We start from the raw sequence: 21,764 nt of genomic DNA on the forward strand, positions 1-21,764 counted from the left end.
TATTTTCAAAAAGCAACATTCGTTAATTCGTTTCCATTGCTGCTTATACCACGCCTCTGTATAATGGTAATTTACCATGCTGGGAGGGGCATTGTTGGGAATGTCCTACTGGGGGCGCCGCCTCATTAAGCTCATGCTCACTCGCTCTACTGAATCTGTGCAATTTTGGAAGTCTAGAATAATCACATTTTCCCTTTTTCAGTTTTTGTTCTCAACACTTGTGGAATGCAACTGCTCCAACTTTACACACACACACACATGCAAAAGCACTGAAAAAGCACAACACCAAAAGAACACTATTGTTCATCATAGAAAATATCAGTTTTACTAGAGAAGGATACAAAAATCATCACTTTACAGGATCCATAAAACCTTGGACTTTTCAAATCAAATGGACTATGAAACAACTAGGACTACAATTCCATCAATGCACAGTGGGGCTCTGAACAGGGGCACGAGGGGGAACAATGCCTACCATAGTTCTGTCCGCACGACCAACTACACATCACCTACAGAACAGGAAGAGGAAATAAATGTCATCTGTCCATCATGCAACAACGAGGGAACAACAAAACATCCAGGCACGCGTCTTCCGATAGAAATAAGGGGCGAGGGTTGGCAGACGCATCTCTCCGCATCAGGTGAATGGACGGATGAAAAGAATTTATATTTAGATATATATATATATTTCACCGTGGTGAGTACAGATAGAAACATGCCCTACATTTTGTGGAAGGAGTGAATCCCTCAGACGCCGGACACTGACTGGTGTTTCACAAATGGTGTCACTGACAATGACGTTCCTAGCTGGTGACGTCACTACGACATGCAGAGTCGGGTGACCTGGTTCTGAATCCTGCAGCAGCCCTGCCGTCATCTGGCTCAGATGATTCGTTCATTAACAGGCTAGTACTCGTCACAGCAGGCTGAAGGCAGAGTGGGGGACGGGATGGAGACCCACCCGCCTTCGTCATTAGTATGGCAGCCTCAGGATGGTTAAAGTTCAAATATATTACAAAAGTTCACAGAATAAAAACAACATTTTCATGGCAGCGATATACAGTAGAACAGAAACGCTGCAAAATTCACAAGCTCATTAAAACATAATTCGGGAAAATCAGCTGCCAAAACTGCTGAGTGGAAAAACATAGAGTTTATGTATTTACTGTCATCCAATAACAATAATAATACTACTTATCCAACATGATCGCATCTCTCTAAACTGTTAGGAATGGTAACAGAATAAGAAAAAAAAGAATCATAAAAAAGACCTGGGTTAGTAAGTGTTTTCTGGGGTGATCAGTTTACCCATTCAAAGATCATTTGAACAGTTCAAATTGAACTCTGCTGGGGAGCATTGTTCCCGATTCCAAGTTTTCTACGCGTGTTAATGAGGGAACAGGAAGTTTGATTGTTGTTATTGTACAGTGCAACGTGTCAAGTATAACCATAAAAAAAAGAGAGAGAGGAAGATCGGAAATAATCCAGAGGCGGAGCAGAGAGAGAGGTTATATTAAAACTGCCACACTTCAAGAGTTAGAAAAACAACATTCACACACATTCACACATTTATATATATATATATATATATGTCTATTTATATTCATATCTGAATGTAGAAAACACCAAATAAAAAAAAACGTCTTCAGTGAGTTAGTGCAGGGTAGTTGGGGTTTTGCGCTTTCCCGTCACTGTGCGCCTGAAATCGTCACAGAAGGTCTCCGAGCCGTGACACCACACCCGACTACCGTCACCAGTCCACAACAAAGACAGGAAAAGGAGCCTGACCGCGACGCAGCGGCCGTATTTGGCCCGCTGCGACTCCGCTCAGTCTTTTCTCACGCATGCATCGTCACGATAACGAAAAACGCACAACCGGGTGTCGCGCCACGGCCGTGGCGGCCTCCTGACGCCGAGGCAGTAACGACAGTTCGGCCACACGGTGACAGGAAGTGGCAGTGAGCTGTGTTAGTGGCCTGAGGGAGGTCCCTGTGTGTGTGTGTGTGTGTGTGTGTGTGTGTGTGTGTGTGCGCGTGCAGGACAGGACATGGTTTAGCGAGGGACGTGTCCTTATGAGTAGGAGTTAATGGCCTCCTTTGAGCGCGACTGCACGTCTGTGAGCTCCTGGTCGTCCTTGGTTTTGATGTCCTGGTAGACGTGGGTCTGAACCGCATCCTTCAGGTACCCCCAGTTGGCAGCCAGGATCATGAGATAGTGGATCTAGAGAAGAGGTGAGAGAAGAGGGGAAGAAGGGCAGAAAGAGAAGTTGTAGGCCATGAGTGAGATTATTTCAGATAGTTCTCAGATGATGGATTATCATGCATCATGAACTTCACTACTAGTTATTTAACATCCTATTGCAGAACAGCTCTTAGTTCACACAAACGTGGGCATCAGAAGGACAGGGGAAATGAGAGGTCAGAGGTCAAACAAGATCCTCCTCCACAGACAGAAATGAATGACAACTGTGTTAAGGTCAAATGGAAGTATTTGCATACATTAACGCGTGAACAATGAAAGGAAGTGGAGTTCATTTATGTTATTCAGCCAGACCTGTCGGTTCAGTCCTGTTTGTTCTGTGTTTTTCCCAAGGTGGCCAGCAGGGGGCAGATCATTCTGAACAGCACCTCCCAGATGTTGCCACTTGGACCCAGTTAGAGGGAGGTATATAGGAGCAGTTGGAAGCTGCTCAGGGCCCAGACCGTTACCTCCGGCCCGACTCTGGCACCATTGTTTTGTAGTGCTTGGGGAAGTTCTTTACATTTTACATTTACAGCATTTACCAGACGCCCTTATCCAGAGCGACTTACAATCAGTAGTTACAGGGACAGTCCCCCCCTGGAGACACTCAGGGTTAAGTGTCCTGCTCAGGGACACGATGGTAGTAAATGGGATTTGAACCTGGGTCTTCTGGTTCAGAGGCGAGTGTGTTACCCACTAGGCTACTACCACCCACTTATCCTATTTGTAAATCCTCTATGTGTATGTTTAAATGAAGTGCTTGTTAAATTGCCTCCCCTTGTCTCCCCTTTTTATATCGCTTCTACCTTCAGCAAGGTAGTCGTAACAGTGCCATCAACGCTCGCTATTAGAACTGTCCAAATGCGTTTTTTTCCAAGCAGTAACTGTTTGGCAATAATTTGTCCTAAATATAATTGACCATGGAACCTGTCCAGAACATCACCACTGTCTTGATACACAGAACCTCATGTTCATTCCCTCTTTTCATAACCGCTTAGTACTGTTACTTTTTATTTTTGAGACACCAATCCACGTAGTGTACATGCCGTTCGACGCTAGGAGAAAACTGGAGAACCCAGAAGAAACCCACGCCAGCGCAGGGTGAACATGCAAAAGTCACCCACAATGTCACACTGTCACAATGTCACTTTCAACGCATACCGGACCAAAAGCAGACCAAAGGCTATCACATGATTTGTGAACAGTTGTTTTCAAGACAAAACCGCGCTACATTTTCAAAATGTATGTTTAAAGTGGTAAATCCATGTAATATCATTTTTTAAAAATCGCTAGGGCAACGGCCAACCCGCATAAATATACTTCCATAATGTCCATCCAATTTCATGCACACAGTCCACAACAGCAGATCTGCTTCCGGTATGTAGTCGTTCATCCGACCAATCAGCAGAGAGAAAGTTCTCGCGTGATTTGAAGCGGTGAGTTTTGTTTTGCTTGGATTTCTCCCTGATTCGTAAATGTACGAAGGTGTGAAAGTGCCCTTAGTCCCTGTACTGAACTGTTTGAGGTCTTCTGGCTGGATCAGGCTGGATCTGGATCAGGTGCTCATAGGTTGAGAACTTCCAACAGCACAGGACAGGTACGTTTTGACGAGACATCTTACCCTAATACACAAATGGTGCCTTATATATTATTTATACAAAACGCATGTCCTGCTGACTACCTCTGCCTGACCATTTCTACTTCCTGTCCCCCAGTCTGACCATCAGCTCTCCACACTGCTGAATACCTTAAACTTGAAAGGTTACACTTGTCATCATGTAGAAGAACTGTGAGGGAGAGAGAGGACACGGCTCTCATAGTGCGGACGTGGCATCGGTGTCCCATGACTCTTCTTCTTTTTATTAAATAAATAGATCCCTCTGCACTACCACACCGTCATTGACTGTCTGCTAAAGGCTTTTATTTCCTCCCCGAGCTCAAAGTTAGAGGATAATCGGATCAGAGGGCTTTACTGATGACCGGCCTCAGGGGACAGCGTGTGATACAGTATCCTTACCAGAGCGATGACAGTGGCTCCGGCTCCGGCACACGCCACGATGTAGAGGTGGTAGGACAGGTAGAACTGGATAAAAATCGCATGCAGAAATACATATTAATTGCTGCAATCCATTTAAAAAAAAAAAATGAGTGTGTTTTTAAAAATGACTGGATTTGATTGGCTGCCACTTGCCCAGCGTTTGAATGGTTCAACATTTTTTTACTTTCTTCCACAAGCGGTTTCTATAGATTTTGTATTTAAAAATCTAAGAGCCCTGATAAGGCCTAACTTGTCAGGAACAGAACATGCTCGGGAATTGTTAAGTGCTAGTGTGTGTGCATGTCTTTGTTGAAGTGATTGTCATTGTGTGTGTTAGACTTGTCTGAAATACTTTTTGAACAAGTGGGTTTTCAACTGCTCCTTAAAGGTGGCGGTAGTCTCGGCTAGTGGAATGGAGCAGGACAAGTTGTCCCACCAGCCAGGGACGACAAAGGAGAACAGAGTCGTTTGGGATCGGAGACCCCGTGAAGAGGGAATTTTTGCTCTTTCCCAATAGTTTTAAAGATTACAGCAAGCTTTAATGTGGGAAATAAATTGCAAGTCCTCTGTTAAGAACAAACCAGAAATAAAACTACATCAGTGCCTGTAAAAGCCTCAACACTGGAAATCGGGCTGAAACAGATCCTGCTACCCCTGCTTCTGCTTTGTGGGTGGTTTCCTAACTAGAACTCGAACAACTAGAGTCTTCGTGTAGCACTGCGTTCCGGCGGCCGAGGACCTCACCTCACTGGTGTTGCAGATGTCTCCCAGGGCGGAGCCACAGGCTTTTCCTGGGGTGGCGTTCCATGGAATCACACCTTAACACAAAAAACACACTGAGCTGGGGGATTTCAAGCTCCTGTCGATTAACATGAGACACGTTTATTTTTATCAGCCGTCTCAACCGATCTGTCCGCAGGACAACAAGTGTCACACACTGCCAGTCCATCCAGATTTCCATCAGGAAAGGTCCTGAGGTGACGGATGTCTTTAAATAAGGCCTTCTGTGTCCTGCGTCCACACGGAGACACAGAGAACGTCCTGGATGCTGCCCCTCCACACCTGTAAGTGGCGCTGTAACCCCCCCACTCTCCTTGTTTGGCGGCTAGCTCTCCTCCGTGGTGAGTTAGTCACGTCGATGTTCTCCAGCCGCATCTTTTCATTAGAAAATGTCGTATGTAGGACGCGTTCGGGGGTTACAGGTCAGGCTGGAGGTGAGGCTAACACGTCAGCGTTTTCACGAAATCTGCTTTGCCGTCCACACGGATAGCCGTTTTAGAAAAGAACCGCTCCCCACGTGGACGCAAGGTCAGATCAGACAGAGATCTTCCCGTTCTCGTGTGGACGGGGCCTGATATTGCAACGCTGTCCGTACCGTACTGCCGCACGTCCACACAGATACTGTCCGGCGACGTGATGTTGGCCATCGGCGACCTCATGGCAGCGCAGGTGTTCCACATGTTGTAGAAGAGGAAGACGGGGATGGCGGAGAAGCCAAAGATGCCCAGCCATGCCAGGGCCAGGACGTAGGTCAGAAACATGAACTACAGGCACACAAAGAGAGGCCACATATTAACATTACATTTTACATTTACGGCATTGACCAGACGCCCTTATCCAGAGCGACTTACAATCAGTAGTTACAGGGACAGTCCCCCCCCTGGAGACACTCAGGGTTAAGTGTCTTGCTCAGGGACACGATGGTAGTAAGTGGGATTTGAACCTGGGTCTTCTGGTTCATAGGCGAGTGTGTTACCCACTAGCCTACTACCAACCCTAACACACCCACAGGCCTCCGTGGGCTACTAAACTGTCACAAATGTGCCGGACATGAGCATGATTCCAACCTGTACAACACACACGAATGGGCCACAAGGCGTCGCCCACTGATGAGAGCAGACATCTGTGGCAATTAAAGGAATTAGGCTACATAGCAGACTGTGGCAGAACTGTCCTGGAGGGTGTGTGCGTGTGTGTGTCGTACCGTAGCGGTGATGCAGCGGCCACACACGCTGGTCTTGAACTCGTTCTGAAGGTCTTTGACGGCGCTGGTGGTGTAGAAGCCCTCGGCCAGCAGGACGACGCCGTACACCAGGAGGAAGGGCCCGATGCCGTAGATGGTGTACTGAAGGATCTGAATGCTGTTCAAACACACACACACACACACACACACACAGATAAGTGATAAATACAGAGAAAATATGAATGAAAAACACACACCGGTACGTACACATTAGTAAGGGAGGCGTGGTCGGTTCGCACAGTGGAAAAGTGGTTCTCCAGCATGGTCAGCGTTCCGGTCAGTGCCACGTGGCCACACCCACAGAACAGGGTCACGCCCGCGAAGCAAAGGATGGTGGCGATCAATGAGGCATAGGGCACGCCCCCCAGACACTTAATGCAGCACTCAAAGCAGCCTGCAGGGGGAGACAGAGTAATGTCAGGTTAGAGAAAAGACTTCGTCTTTCCAAAGAGTTTTTAAAAATAATGAAATTTAAAACACATCCTGAATTCAACTGGGAATGCACAAAGAATTAAGACTAGTCACAGTAAAACAATAAATTAACTGTTTCCAGTTAGATTATTGAGATTATTGAGCATAAGGAAAATCACAGCTAAATTCTTTCCATGTTTTGGGTAAATTTACAGTTATTATGAAAATGAACACTGATAAAAGGCAGATTTCCACTCAATTAGAATTTTATAGCCAATCAATGTTTCCCATTTCAAATTATAACAATTGAAAAAGACACAATTGAATCACAATTATGTGATTCAATTATTAATAATAATAAAAAAATATTGATAATAATAATCTTTCCTCTCTTACTTGCTTTCGCAGATAACCTCCCAGAGCCCAACCCGGGCCAATCCGTATATCAACGCGCAATGATTATCAGGAATATTTCATGGGAACATTTCTGACGCGTCGCAGTGTGCCCGCAATGTCGAGTCGCAGCTGTTGTGTAGCGCCCCGCTGGGATGAGATGTGATGAAGTCAGTCGTTCAGCTTCACACCTTTGCTTATTATCGCGCAGAATCATGCTAATGATTCCGGAGATTAAAAAAACTCCAGGAATGCGGTTTATGAGTCAGTCATCGTTCACTCGCCGTGTGTAGGCTCTGTTCCTGTGTGTGTGTGTGTGTGTGTTGGTGCACCATCTGCTCTCCAAAGGGGTGCAGCTTGTATCTATTCATTTTAAACAAGACATAATTTTCTACTGTGGGCTCATAATCAATATTATTTAAAAAGCTCTGGCACGTACACAATATTACACTCTGCCATATTCCCACGTACACAGACCTATTAACAAAGATAAAAAACATTCTTCCAGCAGTGATTCGCTACGATTTGTGATTCAATCAACTAATAATCAACATAAATCAATGGAAATAAACAGCAATTCGTGATCACCACCATCTTATCGTAATGATATATTTCATATCGGCTGTGGAGTTGGCTGTGAACTGGTACAGGGGTCTGGGTCTGGGACTGGGACTGGGTCTTGGACTGGGACTGGGACTGGGACTGGAACTGGGTCTGGGACTGGGTCTGGAACTGGAACTGGAACTGGGTCTGGGATTGGGTCTGTGTCTGTGTCTGGGTCTGGGTCTGGGACTGGGACTGGGACTGGAACTGGGTCTGGGTCTGGAACTGGGTCTGGGTCTGGAACTGGAACTGGAACTGGAACTGGGTCTGGGATTGGGTCTGGGTCTGGGACTGGGACTGGGACTGGGTCTGTGTCTGGGTCTGGGTCTGGGTCTGGGACTGGGACTGGGACTGGGACTGGAACTGGGTCTGGGTCTGGGACTGGGATTGGAACTGGGATTGGGTCTGGGACTGGGTCTGAAACTGGAACTGGGACTGGGATTGGGTCTGGGGTCTGGGACTGGGTCTGGGATTGGGTCTGGAACTGGAACTGGGTCTGGGATTGGGTCTGGGACTGGGACTGGGATTGGGTCTGGGACTGGGTCTGGGTCTGGGACTGGGTCTGGAACTGGAACTGGACTGGGACACAGTTTAGTAAAAAGCAGCCAACGAAACCAACCTGAGTCGAATGTCCTGCCGGCTTTTACGCCACCGAATTAGCTACAGTAATTAGTTAAATAGGTCAGTGTTAGAGGCCATTTCTCAATGCACACACACTCACACACACACGTTGTGGGTTCTCCTGCGGAGATCGGTTCGGAACTCCACGGCGACAGGCACCGGAGATGAAGGCACGACGTGGGCACGTTAGAAAGGATCTGAGTGAAAGCGCGCAGGGTGAGGAAGAGGAAGACAATGGACGAAGACAGGAAGGAGAACTCCGCCACGCAAGGCTTATATAATGGCTGTTAAAAATAGCGTTTTGTAATAAAAGAGAAAGAGAACGTTCGAATTGCACACTCTTGCATGTGCCACTTTGGTGTTTCCATGGCAACCTGCTCCAACCTGCCTTGCTACACATTTCCACGGCACACGTGTGTATTGTGTGTGTGTGTGTGTGTGTTTATGAACAGATACAGAACTTCAACACAGAAGCCCTGACCAGCCCACCTACATGAACCAGGAGCAGGATGTGAGGACCATGAACCCCTCAAAAGGAAGACCTCTCATTTGCAATTTCATTTGCACATTAAAATAATATTTATTCCAGGGGTGTCACTTGATTCAAAATGCATTTTGCAGAGAATTAAAAGTGATTAATCACCGTGAATCACAATTAATTCTTAAAACGTTTACAGAGACAAGTGAAAAAATGATTTGTGGGTCCACTGCTTTGCATTGATGGCAGAATTAAGTAAAATAAATTATCAATCAAATCCATTTATGATTCTGTTGGTTTAGTTTCATTTAAAATGGATAGAAACTGATGATGGTCAATAAAAATACCGCAGTTTAAACAGGTTTTGATGGGTATTTTTATAGACAATAAATTCTCTTACTCAGGGTCGCAGGAGCCGGAGGGACCCCAGGACCCCCAGGGTCCACAGAGCAATGAGACTTCGCAAGGACAAGGTCCGAGCCGGGTCTCGAACTCACGCCGCACCACAGCAACAAACATGACGTCCAGTCTAAAGCATTGAACATATTTCTCACTGGGTGCCATATATTTGATTTAATTCGATTCTGACTGTTCATATCACCGTCTTAGGAAGCCGTGGTGATGTATGCGCCGTCTGACTCAATACAAGTCTGAGGAGCTATGATGGTTTTATTATGTTATTTTTATCATTTCATTTCCCTTTGCATGCGGTTCATTGAATTAGCATTACAGAGCTAATGTTGCTAATCATAACTGAATTAATTATCAAATAAAAATCCCTTTAGTCCCAGTGCATGAAATACTCAGATATTGTAAACCACACTGTGCCGGTTCTAAATGCTTTAAAGCGGTAGGTGTTTGGTCTCCTCAGGCCTGCTGGTGGAAAGGTTACAAGGGAGCAGGCCAATGAGATTCATGAATAATTCATTAGCACCAGGAGGCAACTAACCCTGTGGCTCCGCCCCTTGCGCTCACTCTACTCGGTTAATGCGACTTTTCGTCTGACTGGGCGGGGCTACAGTAAAAGGAGCAGACTTATGAATCTCAGACGAGGGTAAGCAACATGATTAAAACCTGGCCAGTAATAATCTTTCCCGACTGGCCCGTGGCGGCGCCCGCGCTCGTGTCCGGAACGCCGTTTGTCAGGGCAGCAGAGGACAGCTCTCCAACCAGCGTAAAGAAAATCGATGGGCTCTTCATTACAGCAGATTTAGGGCTGGCAGGAATCCTCAGGACACGCTGGACGCCTCCGGCAGCCATCTTCCGGCAGCCAGTGGTGGTGGTGGTAGCCTAACACACTCGCCTGTGAACCAGAAGACCCAGCTTCAAACCCCACTTACTACCATTGTGTCCCTGAGAAAGACACTTAACCTCCAGGGGGGGACTGTCCCTGTAACTACTGATTGTAAGTCGATCTGGATACGGGCATCTGGTAAATGCTGTAAATGTAAATGTAAAATCTTCAAAACCATCAAGAGCAACCAAAAAATAGATTAATACTTTTCATTTCATTTAATATCATCATCGCTACTTTAGAGTATGAAGCTTGGTCAGAAAAATCGGATTAAAGGCTTCTATTCATGGGATAAGTGTGTTAATAATATATATTTATCTGACAAATGTCAGGCTGAGACTTAAACCAGTCCAAACTTTTCTTATCTTGTCATTTGTCGAGAATTTGTCTTAAATGGGACTCCGTACGAGTGGAATGTGGAAAATCTAGGAAGCCTCTAGGAATGTTCTGCACAAAATGCTGCAAAATTCTGGTACCGTAATCAGAAGGTTGCTGGTTTGAATCCCGATCCGCCGAGGTGCCACTAAGCAAAGCACCGTCCCCACACACTGCTCCCCGGACGCCTGTCATGGTGCCCACTGCTCACTCAGGGTGCTCACTCAGGGAGATACAGAGGACCAATTTCACTGTGTGCACCGTGTGCTGTGCTGCTGTGTATCACAAGTGACAATCACTTCACTTTATTATTAGTATTATTACAATGAGCGCAAAAAAAAAAAATGTTGGAAATTCCAGCAATGTGAAATAACGTAGGTGTACATGTTTATGGAATCTCACATCAGCCCGGAATTCATCACCAAGATTCCGGAGATTACGAGTCAGTCATCGTGCTTTCTCTTACTGTTGTGTAATTTCATGATTTTTCAGCCACATATAAAGAATTTACACACGCCGGCTTCATATAAATACGGCCCGGTGCCTCGTTGTAACGTACTCGACAGACACCGCCTGTGTTCTGGCTGGAGCGAGGACACAATGTCCCGATTTCCCCACATGTGGAGAGTCGGATGATCCTCACCTCACCAAACCCCAGACACAAAATGTCTTATTGTGCCCTTGCTGTGTTACCTGGCAACAGTACGTGCAAATGTCAACTCGGCGGAAGACGCGTGACACGTGTGACGTCGTGCCGGAGTAACGCAGCGTCGCTGATGCTTGCTGGTTTTATATAAATCCGGAAATGGATCACGTTATAAAATATTGCTGATAAGCTGCCTGAGAGGTCAATTTCAGAAAGGAACGTCTGGAGCCCGTCACCTCCAAAACGTGCCCAGTTGCACATATGGCTAATCCGGGCGTGGCCGCCTTTCCTAGCACAAGAATGGCCGCAGTTCCTGATTCACTAATCATGCGGCCCGACTCCAAACGGGCGGATTAAGAGGCGGGTGGCTGGACCGATGCAGCCATCGTCCCTCGTCCACTACGACCTCGTCCACTACGACCTCGTCCACAACGACCTCGTCCACTACGACCTCGTCCACAACGACCTTGTCCACGACGACCTCGTCCACGACAACCTCGTCCACGACGACCTCGTCCACAACGACCTCGTCCACGACAACCTCGTCCACGACGACCTCGTCCACGACGACCTCATCCAGATGGGGAGTGAGCGGGAAAAAAAGGTAGAGATGTGGAGAGAGAGGGAGATAAAGGTAGAGACGGGGAGAGAGAGGGAGATAAAGGTAGAGACGTGGAGAGAGAGGGAAAAAAGGTAGAGACGTGGAGAGAGAGGGAGATAAAGGTAGAGACGGGGAGAGAGCAGGAAAAAAAGGTAGAGACGTGGAGTGAGAGGGAGATAAAGGTAGAGACGTGGAGAGAGAGGGAGATAAAGGTAGAGATGTGGAGAGAGAGGGAGATAAAGGTAGAGATGTGGAGAGAGAGGGAGATAAAGGTAGAGATGTGGAGAGAGAGGGAGATACAGGTAGAGACGGGGAGAGAGCGGGAAAAAAAAGGTAGAGACGGTGGAGTGAGAGGGAGATAAGGTAGAGAGGGGAGAGAGCAGGAAAAAAAGGTAGAGACGTGGAGAGAGAGGGAGATAAAGGTAGAGACGTGGAGAGAGAGGGAAAAAAGGTAGAGACGGTGGAGGAGGGGGAGATAAAGGTAGAGATGTGGGGAGAGAGAGGGAGATAAAGGTAGAGATGTGGAGAGAGAGGGAGATAAAGGTAGAGACGGGGAGAGAGCGGGAAAAAAGGTAGAGACGTGGAGTGAGAGGGAGATAAAGGTAGAGACGTGGAGAGAGCGGAGAAAAAGGTAGAGACGTGGAGAGAGAGGGAGATAAAGGTAGAGACGTGGAGAGAGAGGGAAAAAAGGTAGAGACGTGGAGAGAGAGGGAGATAAAGGTAGAGATGTGGAGAGAGAGGGAGATAAAGGTAGAGATGTGGAGAGAGAGGGAGATAAAGGTAGAGACGGGGAGAGAGAGGGAGATAAAGGTAGAGACGTGGAGAGAGCGGGAAAAAAGGTAGAGACGTGGAGAGAGAGGGAGATAAAGGTAGAGACGTGGAGAGAGAGGGAAAAAAGGTAGAGACGTGGAGAGAGAGGGAGATAAAGGTAGAGACGTGGAGAGAGCGGGAAAAAAAGGTAGAGACGTGGAGAGAGAGGGAGATAAAGGTAGAGACGTGGAGAGAGAGGGAAAAAAGGTAGAGACGTGGAGAGAGAGGGAGATAAAGGTAGAGACGGGGAGAGAGCAGGAAAAAAAGGTAGAGACGTGGAGTGAGAGGGAGATAAAGGTAGAGACGTGGAGAGAGAGGGAGATAAAGGTAGAGATGTGGAGAGAGAGGGAGATAAAGGTAGAGATGTGGAGAGAGAGGGAGATAAAGGTAGAGATGTGGAGAGAGAGGGAGATAAAGGTAGAGACGGGGAGAGAGCGGGAAAAAAAGGTAGAGACGTGGAGTGAGAGGGAGATAAAGGTAGAGACGGGGAGAGAGCAGGAAAAAAAGGTAGAGACGTGGAGAGAGAGGGAGATAAAGGTAGAGACATGGAGAGAGAGGGAAAAAAGGTAGAGACGTGGAGAGAGAGGGAGATAAAGGTAGAGATGTGGAGAGAGAGGGAGATAAAGGTAGAGATGTGGAGAGAGAGGGAGATAAAGGTAGAGACGGGGAGAGAGCGGGAAAAAAAGGTAGAGACGTGGAGTGAGAGGGAGATAAAGGTAGAGACGTGGAGAGAGCGGGAAAAAAGGTAGAGACGTGGAGAGAGAGGGAGATAAAGGTAGAGACGTGGAGAGAGAGGGAAAAAAGGTAGAGACGTGGAGAGAGAGGGAGATAAAGGTAGAGACGTGGAGAGAGCGGGAAAAAAAGGTAGAGACGTGGAGAGAGAGGGAGATAAAGGTAGAGACGGGGAGAGAGCGGGAAAAAAAGGTAGAGGCATGGAGAGAGCGGGAAAAAAAGGTAGAGACGTGGAGAGAGAGGGAGATAAAGGGTAGAGATGGGGAGAGAGAGAGTTGGGTAGGGAGGGAGAGAAAGAGGTTGGAAGGGAGAAAGGGGGGGAGTGGGGGAGAGAGAGATGGCGGGGGTAGATGAGGGAAAGATGGCGGCGAGGACTGATAGTGAGAAAATGAGTGAAAAGTGTTTTTGGCCTGAGGGATGGTGAACAGCAGTTGCCATGGAAGCTTGTAGCTGAGCAGTTGAGTGAATCAGCACCACACACACACACACACACACACACACACACAAAAACTTGTCACCTCAGATTCAATGTGTGAGATGTGTGAGGTATGTGTGTGTGAGGTGTGTGTGTGAGATGTGTGAGGTATGTGTGTGTGAGGTGTGTGTGTAACCCGCTACATTTGAATGCATCCTCAAAATTCTGTTACGGAATTGACCATACACAGTATCCAGAGTGACTTACAGTATTTACAGGGACAGTCCCCCCCTGGAGACACTCAGGGTTAAGTGTCTCGTTCAGGGACACAATGGTAATAAGTGGGATTTGAACCCGGGACACTTCCGTTTCATAGCCGAGTGTCTTTCCCACTAAGCTACTACCTGTCTAAGAAGATCATCTGTCAGAAGTTGGCTTCGAACCCGGGGCCGGCCATGGGAGCCTCCAGGGGAGACTGGGACCTGAACGCAGGGATTTAGGCCGCTCAGCCATCTTTAAATCTTGAATATTTTTTACTCTTCCGTCCTGGTTGGTTTACACTCATACATCAACATTAACACACAGTGGCCGACGATGAAAAAACCAATAAGAACCCAGGAGAACCAGTAGAAGAAGGCGAAACTCAGAGGTGAGGGGAGCGGTGTGGAGAACGCTGCGCCGCTCCATCGCATCCTCTAACGGCCGCAGCAGAAGATCCACCGTCCGTTTCTAGGCCAGGGCCTGACCGCATTCTGGGAGGGAAAATCTGCGCCGGAAGCCTGGGAGACGTCACCCATGGCAACGGCACGGCAGCGAATGCTTACTGAAGGACGCGTGCGCGCACACACACACACACAATCCCTTCAGGACCGTGCGCAGAGATCCTCAACGTAATATATTACAACTCGAAGAGCACAAATTAAAGCAGTAATGAGTGTATAAAGAAGGGCCCCTGGTGTGTGTGTGTGTGTGTGTGTGTGTGTGTGTGTGTCTGTTTGGTGTGTGTGTGCGTTCGGTGTGTGTTCGGTGTTTGTGTGTGTGTATGTGTGTGTGTGTTTGTGGGTGTTTGTTGTGTGTGTGTCTGTTGGTGTGTGTGTGTTTGGTGTGTGTTTAGTGTGTGTGTGTGTTTGGTGTGTGTTTAGTGTGTGTGTGTGTTTAGTGTGTGTGTGTGTTTGGTGTGTGTTTAGTGTGTGTGTCTGTTTGGTGTGTGTGTGTGTTTGGTGTGTGTTTAGTGTGTGTGTGTGTGTTTGTGTGTGTTTAGTGTGTGTGTGTGTGTTTGGTGTGTGTTTAGTGTGTGTTTGTTGTGTGTGGTTGTGTTTGTGTGTGTGTTGGGTGTTGGTGTGTTAGTGGTGTGTGTGTGTTTGGTGTGTGTTTAGTGTGTGTGTCTGTTTGGTGTGTGTGTGTTTGGTGTGTGTTTAGTGTGTGTGTGTGTTTGGTGTGTGTGTGTGTGTGTGTTTGGTGTGTGTTTAGTGTGTGTGTCTGTTTGGTGTGTGTGTGTTTGGTGTGTGTTTAGTGTGTGTGCATTCCCATTCCTGAACGGGCTCTCTGCGGAGCTCTTGCAGAGGTTTCCTTAGCAACAACCCTCAGGAAAGACAGTGAGCGGGTGTGTCCGGCCGTTGCCCCGCCAAGGTCCAGTTCCTCAGGTTCTTCTGCAGAACTCTACAGGGATCTGGAGGCTCTGAAGGTCCAGAAGTTCCGGAGAGGAACCACGACAGAAACTGGCGCTTCACACACCTGTAGGTACGACGTGGATGAGATCCAGAGCGTGGCGGAGACTGGCATCGGACAGGAAGTGCGCCCGCTGTGACAACCTGCTCTCAGAGCTATTCATACACACACACACACACACACACACACACACACACACACACACACACAGGAAGACTGCTGCAGGGGCGTCTTGGTAGAAAGAAAGTCACTCACATACGCCGAGCCGTGCAGTTTCATAACAGAGATTCAGTTCTCCTACACACACACACACCACACACACACACACACAGCAGATGGACGCTCTCAGCGTGCCCTGAGCAAACTGTTCCAAACGAGAGGCACACGCGGCTCCACGCGGCGTGGTGGAGCGAGGGAGGGAGCGAGGGAGGGAGGGAGGGAGGGAGGGAGGGAGGACTCTCCAGACGAGAGAGAGTGGTGGACAGGTGAATTTCCCGCCTCCTACTCTCAGGTTCCGGATCTTTCCCCCCACTTCCATGTCCTCTACCTCCACGCCATTACTGCTGTTATATTGCAGCTATGTTAATAATATTTGGGTAACACACTCGCCAGTGAACCAGAAGACCCAGGTTCAAACCCCACTTACTACCATAGTGTCCCTGAGAAAGACACTTAACCCTGAGTGTCTCCGGGGGGGGGGACTGATTGTAAGTTGCTCTGGTAAATGGCGTAAATGTAAATGTAAATGTAAATGTAAATGTAAGCTTCTGGTCAGTGTAGCGAGAGAACGTTCTTATTTTCCTGCAGCACGCTTTTCACGAGAAGGTGATTATTATAAATCCTGCACACGCGTAGAACTCCGGCGATGATGTGTTCCTCAGACCAGAGGTCCAGAAGGTGGTGAGAGAAGGAGCGTTACGTAACGGCGCTCCTCCTGAACCCCGCCCCCACTCAGACATCAGGGGAGAAAATACTGCGTCGCTATTATAAAACAGTTCGTGTTTAATTCACCACCGGTTATGAAGTTCTAACGTCCACGTTCCATCTCTGAATGTAACCATCTCTCTAGTCAAACTATTACTTAACAGATCAGCATACCTACCAGAATGGCGTCCCCTGGGGTACGTCACGTCACTCGTATAAAGACAGGAAACTCTGCATAATGTCAGTGTGCACAAGCGTATTCTGCTATATACTAGAATTTATATTGCAATACACTGGTGAATATATTTCAATGTATTTTGCAATGCCTTTTACAATATAAAATCTCATTTTTCTGTATATATAATAATATATTAAACAGTGTAACAATGGATTTATTCAATATATTTTCATATACTGCACATATCCTATTTCACATATTTATATATTGCGTACATATAAAATGTATTATTATAGAATATATCAACACATGTATTTTTTGCATATGGGTCTGACCAAGTGTGCCCTAACAAGTCCCAGGCAAGATTGTCATATTAATACACAATAACACCAATTTAATTTGGAGTCCCAGGCAAGATTAATACACATTAATAACAACTAGTATTTTCTTCCCCTTGGATGGATGGCATCCTTAGCATTTATCATAACCATTCACCAATGCAGATTAATAATCCGACAACTGCGTTACATCGTTCATCAGGATCAAAGAAGCAGCGAACACAAGTAACCATGGTGACCAAACCCCAGGCGGGCGGGAGGCAGCGCAGCCCGACCAGCCCGATCTTCTCCGACGGTGCTGAAGCCCACAGGTCGGTCCGGGATTATCTCGTCCCCCGGGCCACAACTTCCCGACTCCTGACGCCCGGCACCACCGCCAACGTCCTTCTCCGCCCTAATTGCTTTTATGAAACTAACAATAGGCGACTAATTCTATAATCCAGTCCAGGGCCTATAGGGACGTCACTGAGGTATTGATTATGTAACCTGGTTAAATCCAGTGCAGACCCACCAATCAGCCACTGGGTCAAGGGTCAGAAGCTCCAATGGTCACTCGTACAAAAACATCCGAGGCCGGAGAGAAGCTGGAATCCTGGTGTCCATCACCTGAAAACGGGATGAACGCACTTGACCCCCCTTCACCAGCGTTCGATTACCAATCGATCAATAAGGCGGTCAATAAACATACATGGCCTGCAGCGCAGGTGGAGATTTCTTTTTTTATACATTACACGACGGATGAAGAAATGCACACCGTCCGACTCATGAATGTCGGTGGATTCGATAAGAATTGCGGTTCGATGAATTTTTAAACGTGTGATGCTGACTGACACACACACGCATACACACACACGCACACACTCACAAACACACACTCACACACACACGCATACACACATTCACATACACACACGCATACACACACGACACACATACACACAATCACACACACACACACACACACACACACTCACACACACTCACGCACACACGCATACACACACACACACACACACATTCACACACACACACATACACACAATCACACACACACACATACACGCATACAAAGCCGCGCGCATTAAAAACACCCCTCGGTCGGTGGCGCAGGGGTAGCGCGGTGTGAATGAATAAAAAAATGCGTATATTGTGCTTGATATTCCCGCGTTACCTTTGCTCTCCTGGTTCTCCTCCTGGTTCTCCTCGTTGTTCTCCATGGCTGGTTTCACCCCGTCCATCGTAACGCCGTTTTTTATTTCCCGCTGACGTGTCTCTCCTGGTTAATCTGCCCCTCTCTCTTTCTCTCTTTCTCTCTTTCTCACCTTCTCTCTCTCTCTCTCTCTCTCTCTCTCTCTATCGAATCTGGTTTGTCGATCGACGGCTCGCGGGCGACGGTGTCGTGGTCGGTGCGTTTTTGCGCGCGCACGAGTCGAGTCGGATCAGCGGGGTGTCGCGCGCATCGGATCCACTCCCCTGCCCGTATTTAGCATCTCACACACACACACACACACACACACACACACACCCGAGTGGAGGGACGGTCTGGAGGCTGGAGGCAGGTGTCGGAGTCCATCATCTGAAGGTCCGATTCTTCACTTGGTCAACATAGTTTACAACGTGATTAAATGCATACATCATCATCATCATCATCATCATCAGCCATGTTGGTTGCCCCATGCAAAAGGAACCGAACCAGGCCATGCAGCTCCGGAGCTACAGTACGCAGCATAATACATGCGGATTTATTTGACTTAACAAGCAACAAAGAAATGTGCAGGAAATGCAATACTTACCAATGCTTATGAAAACAGATATTAATATGGCCACTTTGGTCATAGAGTATCTATTATTATCATTTGGCATTAGAATGTTTTCATTTATTCAATGATGATTTTCTATAATAATGAAATAATGTGGCAGTGGGCAGGGAGCACATGAGCAGCAGCCAATCGTTGTTCCTCGCTGGTGACAACGCAGCCACTTGACCCGCAACAAACGCAACAGATTGCCCTGCGTCTGCGTTGAAAGGCTACGCGCCTGCATTACATCACGCTGTATCCTTCATCATCACCATCATCATCAGCATTATCTGCCATTTTGGATGCCCCGGGCCAAAGGAACCGAACCAGGCCATGCAGCTTCTGAGCTACAGTAATCTTGGATGGTTTGACACAGATTCACTTATTCGATGATGATTGGATGAGTTTCCACATTAGTGAACGTTCAGTAACACCTTGCAGTAGTTTGTAGACGGTCCCTTGTTCTTTTTCCAGTAAAAGGCTGCAGTACACCTTCACCATCACCATCTCTGATTCATCTCAATTCATGAGAGTCCTCCTGCTGGCATGATGCACGGCAGCAGTCTGTGAGAAAGTCATCTTTGCACATGAACTTGAACTCGGACGCCTGCATTAGAGGACAAGGGCAGCAGCTTAAAAGAGAAAGGGATGGCCAGGGGACAACAAGAACCAAAGAGGGGGTAGGAGGAACGCCACAGACCTTCTGTTGTCTGATAACAAGGGCATCGCGAAACAAAGAACGGCCATCTGTCCTGAATCCTCTTAAATAAGGTCCTAAATCTCACTCACGTGATGCTGTGCTGCTCAAAACTCCAATTGGCCCAGACAAAGGATTGTGGTGACCACCGGCGGGCTGTCCAGGAAGAGCAGCTAAAAGCACAAACGGTCAGCTACCGGTCACCCACTTCACCCCTTTCCCTTCATTTCAGCTCTTTGTCGCTTCTGTGCTCATAAATACTCCTACTCGAAGGATAGATAGAATCTCACCGAACCAGTGAAGGACCTGTTGAAAATGTTATTTTTTTATCGCAGTGACATAAGGTAGTTTTGGGCAAAACATTTATCGATACAAAAATGAACGGTTCATCGCTGTGATTATTTCGCCCCGAAATGGCATCACGCTGTTCAGAGTGAAAGGGTTAAAAGAAGACTCGGATGACGGACTGCCTGATGAGATTTGGAGTATTCGCTCCAGTTCGATTTGATGGCCTAGCGGTTAAGGAAGCGACCCCGCAATCAGAAGGTTGCTGGTTCGAATCCCGATCCGCCAAGGTACCACTGAGGTGCCACTGAGCGAAGCACCGTCCCCACACACTGCTCCCCGGGCGCCTGTCATGGCCGCCCACTGCTCACTCAGGGTGATGGTTAAATACAGAGGACACATTTCACTCTGTGCACCGTGTGCTCTGCTGCAAAGTGTGCTCATGCATCACGTCACTTTAACAAATCGACAAATGTGTATTGAATATCACCCCATAAACGAACACCAGCCACACGATTTGATTTGGTTATGTCCCTTAATTGATCATTTCTGGCAGGCAGTATTGGAGGCCTCTCCTCTGGTCTTTTCTGGGGAGTTTTTGGTAGCAAAATGGAAGGAAAGCTCCTCTTCGGCCTTTCGACAGTGGAAGAAGATGCTCTTCAAAATGTCATAGTACCTGGCAGGGATTTGTCAACCAGACGAAACGTGGAAATGAATGATAGTGTTATTTTTTGTAATGTAAATGTAAATGTGTTACAATATTAGCTTATGAGCCTTTATTGAGTTTTATTTTAAAATGTACAAACGCCTGTTAGGAATGGGTGGGTATTTCTCTGTTCTGTTTTTACATCATAATACCTTTTGCAATTTACATTAAGTTAAAAAAAATGTTAATTACAGGAAGCATTTAATTGTGTTTAATCAAGAATGATTCCTTGCAAAACAGCAAATTGATTCGTTTAGATTTGTTTTAACCTACTGACAGTCCGAGTAAAAGTACAAGATGAAATATTTGTGATCATTAGTTGAATTAAGAATTTCAGAAGTATAATCATTCATAATCAAATGTGTGGAATGAGCGATTGATGACTCTCCAGAGCTGTATCGCTTTATTGCTCTGTTTCTGGTGACACTCGTCTTGAAGCACTCAGCTATAAAACGTGGCATAAACCAGGCCTGACTGCAGCGCGGGCAGATAGTACCCGACATCCGGAAACATCCGCAATGCAACCAGCACCACGAAAAAACGATTCACTGCATGTGAAGGCGACGGAGGAGTAGCGCCACCCAAACACAGACATAAACGTTTGGTCCCCTAGAAAAACGAGTGGATTCAGAATGAGGGGAGTACGTGTGTGCAGATGCTTTACTGTGTTCTTTTTTTTACAGTATGTTCTCAACCCGGAGCGAGGGAATCACTCAGGGGAGGGGCGTGTGCATGCAAATGAGGTGTGATTGACAAGTGGCATGGCACGGGGGCAGATCTCCAGAGCGATTATGGCATCCCATAATGATCTTTGGATTTGTGGGACGCAGATTACGCGCTTGTCTGGTGCAGGGAGAACAAATTCACTGGCACCGTCTCAGCCTCGGCATCCAGCTGTGCACACACACACACACACACACACACACACAGACACACACACACCTAATCTCACATACACACAAACACAAAATGGTCAATACGCTGAACATTTTCAAGTTAACTTCTGTGCATTTTGGTTCAGGACATCAAAAAGGAAAAACAGAAATTACCCACAGAATGGGATGAAGATGGAACAATTGAGAAGTTTTTTATTACTTAATTTAGCATACTACGCTGCTGGCAGTGGCCAGCCTTGTTGTGTGATACCGCTGTGCACCACCAGGGGTAATAATGAGTTACTGCAGCATCAAGTCCCTTTTTCATTTGGTCTTCCAGTGACTGCAGTTTGCAAAGTGGAAGCGTTATATTTAAGGTGGTGACTTTTAAATAATTCTTAAAAGGGAAGTGAAAGTGATTGTTTTTGTCATTGTGAAACACAGCACAGCACACAGTGACACAAAGAAATGTGTCCTCTGTATTTAACCGTCACCCTTCCTGAGCAGTGGGCAGCCATGACAGGCACCTGGGGAGCAGTGTGCGGGGACAGTACCTTGATCCAGGGACGTCAATGACACCTTTGACGGTTCAGGATTTGAACCCACAACACTT

The 21,764-nt window shown here is 47.0% G+C and overlaps 1 protein-coding gene across 1 annotated transcript; it reads right to left on the reverse strand.

The window, feature by feature from the left end:
- Positions 1-299: 299 nt before the first annotated feature.
- Positions 300-18,279, reverse strand: LOC114789975 (neuronal membrane glycoprotein M6-b-like). Its single transcript, XM_028979494.1, has 7 exons — positions 17,961-18,279; positions 6,510-6,696; positions 6,264-6,420; positions 5,655-5,823; positions 5,024-5,097; positions 4,259-4,324; positions 300-2,220 (listed from the first exon to the last, which is right to left on the reverse strand). The coding sequence occupies exons 1-7, from the start codon at positions 18,025-18,027 to the stop codon at positions 2,071-2,073; spliced, it is 870 nt and encodes a 289-aa protein (XP_028835327.1). The 5' UTR covers positions 18,028-18,279; the 3' UTR covers positions 300-2,070.
- Positions 18,280-21,764: the final 3,485 nt, after the last annotated feature.

This window comes from Denticeps clupeoides, chromosome 5 (assembly GCF_900700375.1).
Source record: "Denticeps clupeoides chromosome 5, fDenClu1.1, whole genome shotgun sequence".
NCBI classification, from domain to species: domain Eukaryota; kingdom Metazoa; phylum Chordata; class Actinopteri; order Clupeiformes; family Denticipitidae; genus Denticeps; species Denticeps clupeoides.

What these genes read in the sequence shown, in the direction of transcription:
- LOC114789975 (XM_028979494.1), bottom strand. Translation starts at nt 18,027, where the DNA reads ATGGACGGGGTGAAACCAGCCATGGAGAACAACGAGGAGAACCAGGAG. An exon ending in TGTGGACGTGCGGCAGTACG is followed by an intron (nt 5,098 to 5,654) that starts GTACGGACAGCG and finishes TTTTGTGTTAAG; the next exon opens with GTGTGATTCCATGGAACGCC. An exon ending in GAGCCACTGTCATCGCTCTG is followed by an intron (nt 2,221 to 4,258) that starts GTAAGGATACTG and finishes CCTCTTCTCTAG; the next exon opens with ATCCACTATCTCATGATCCT.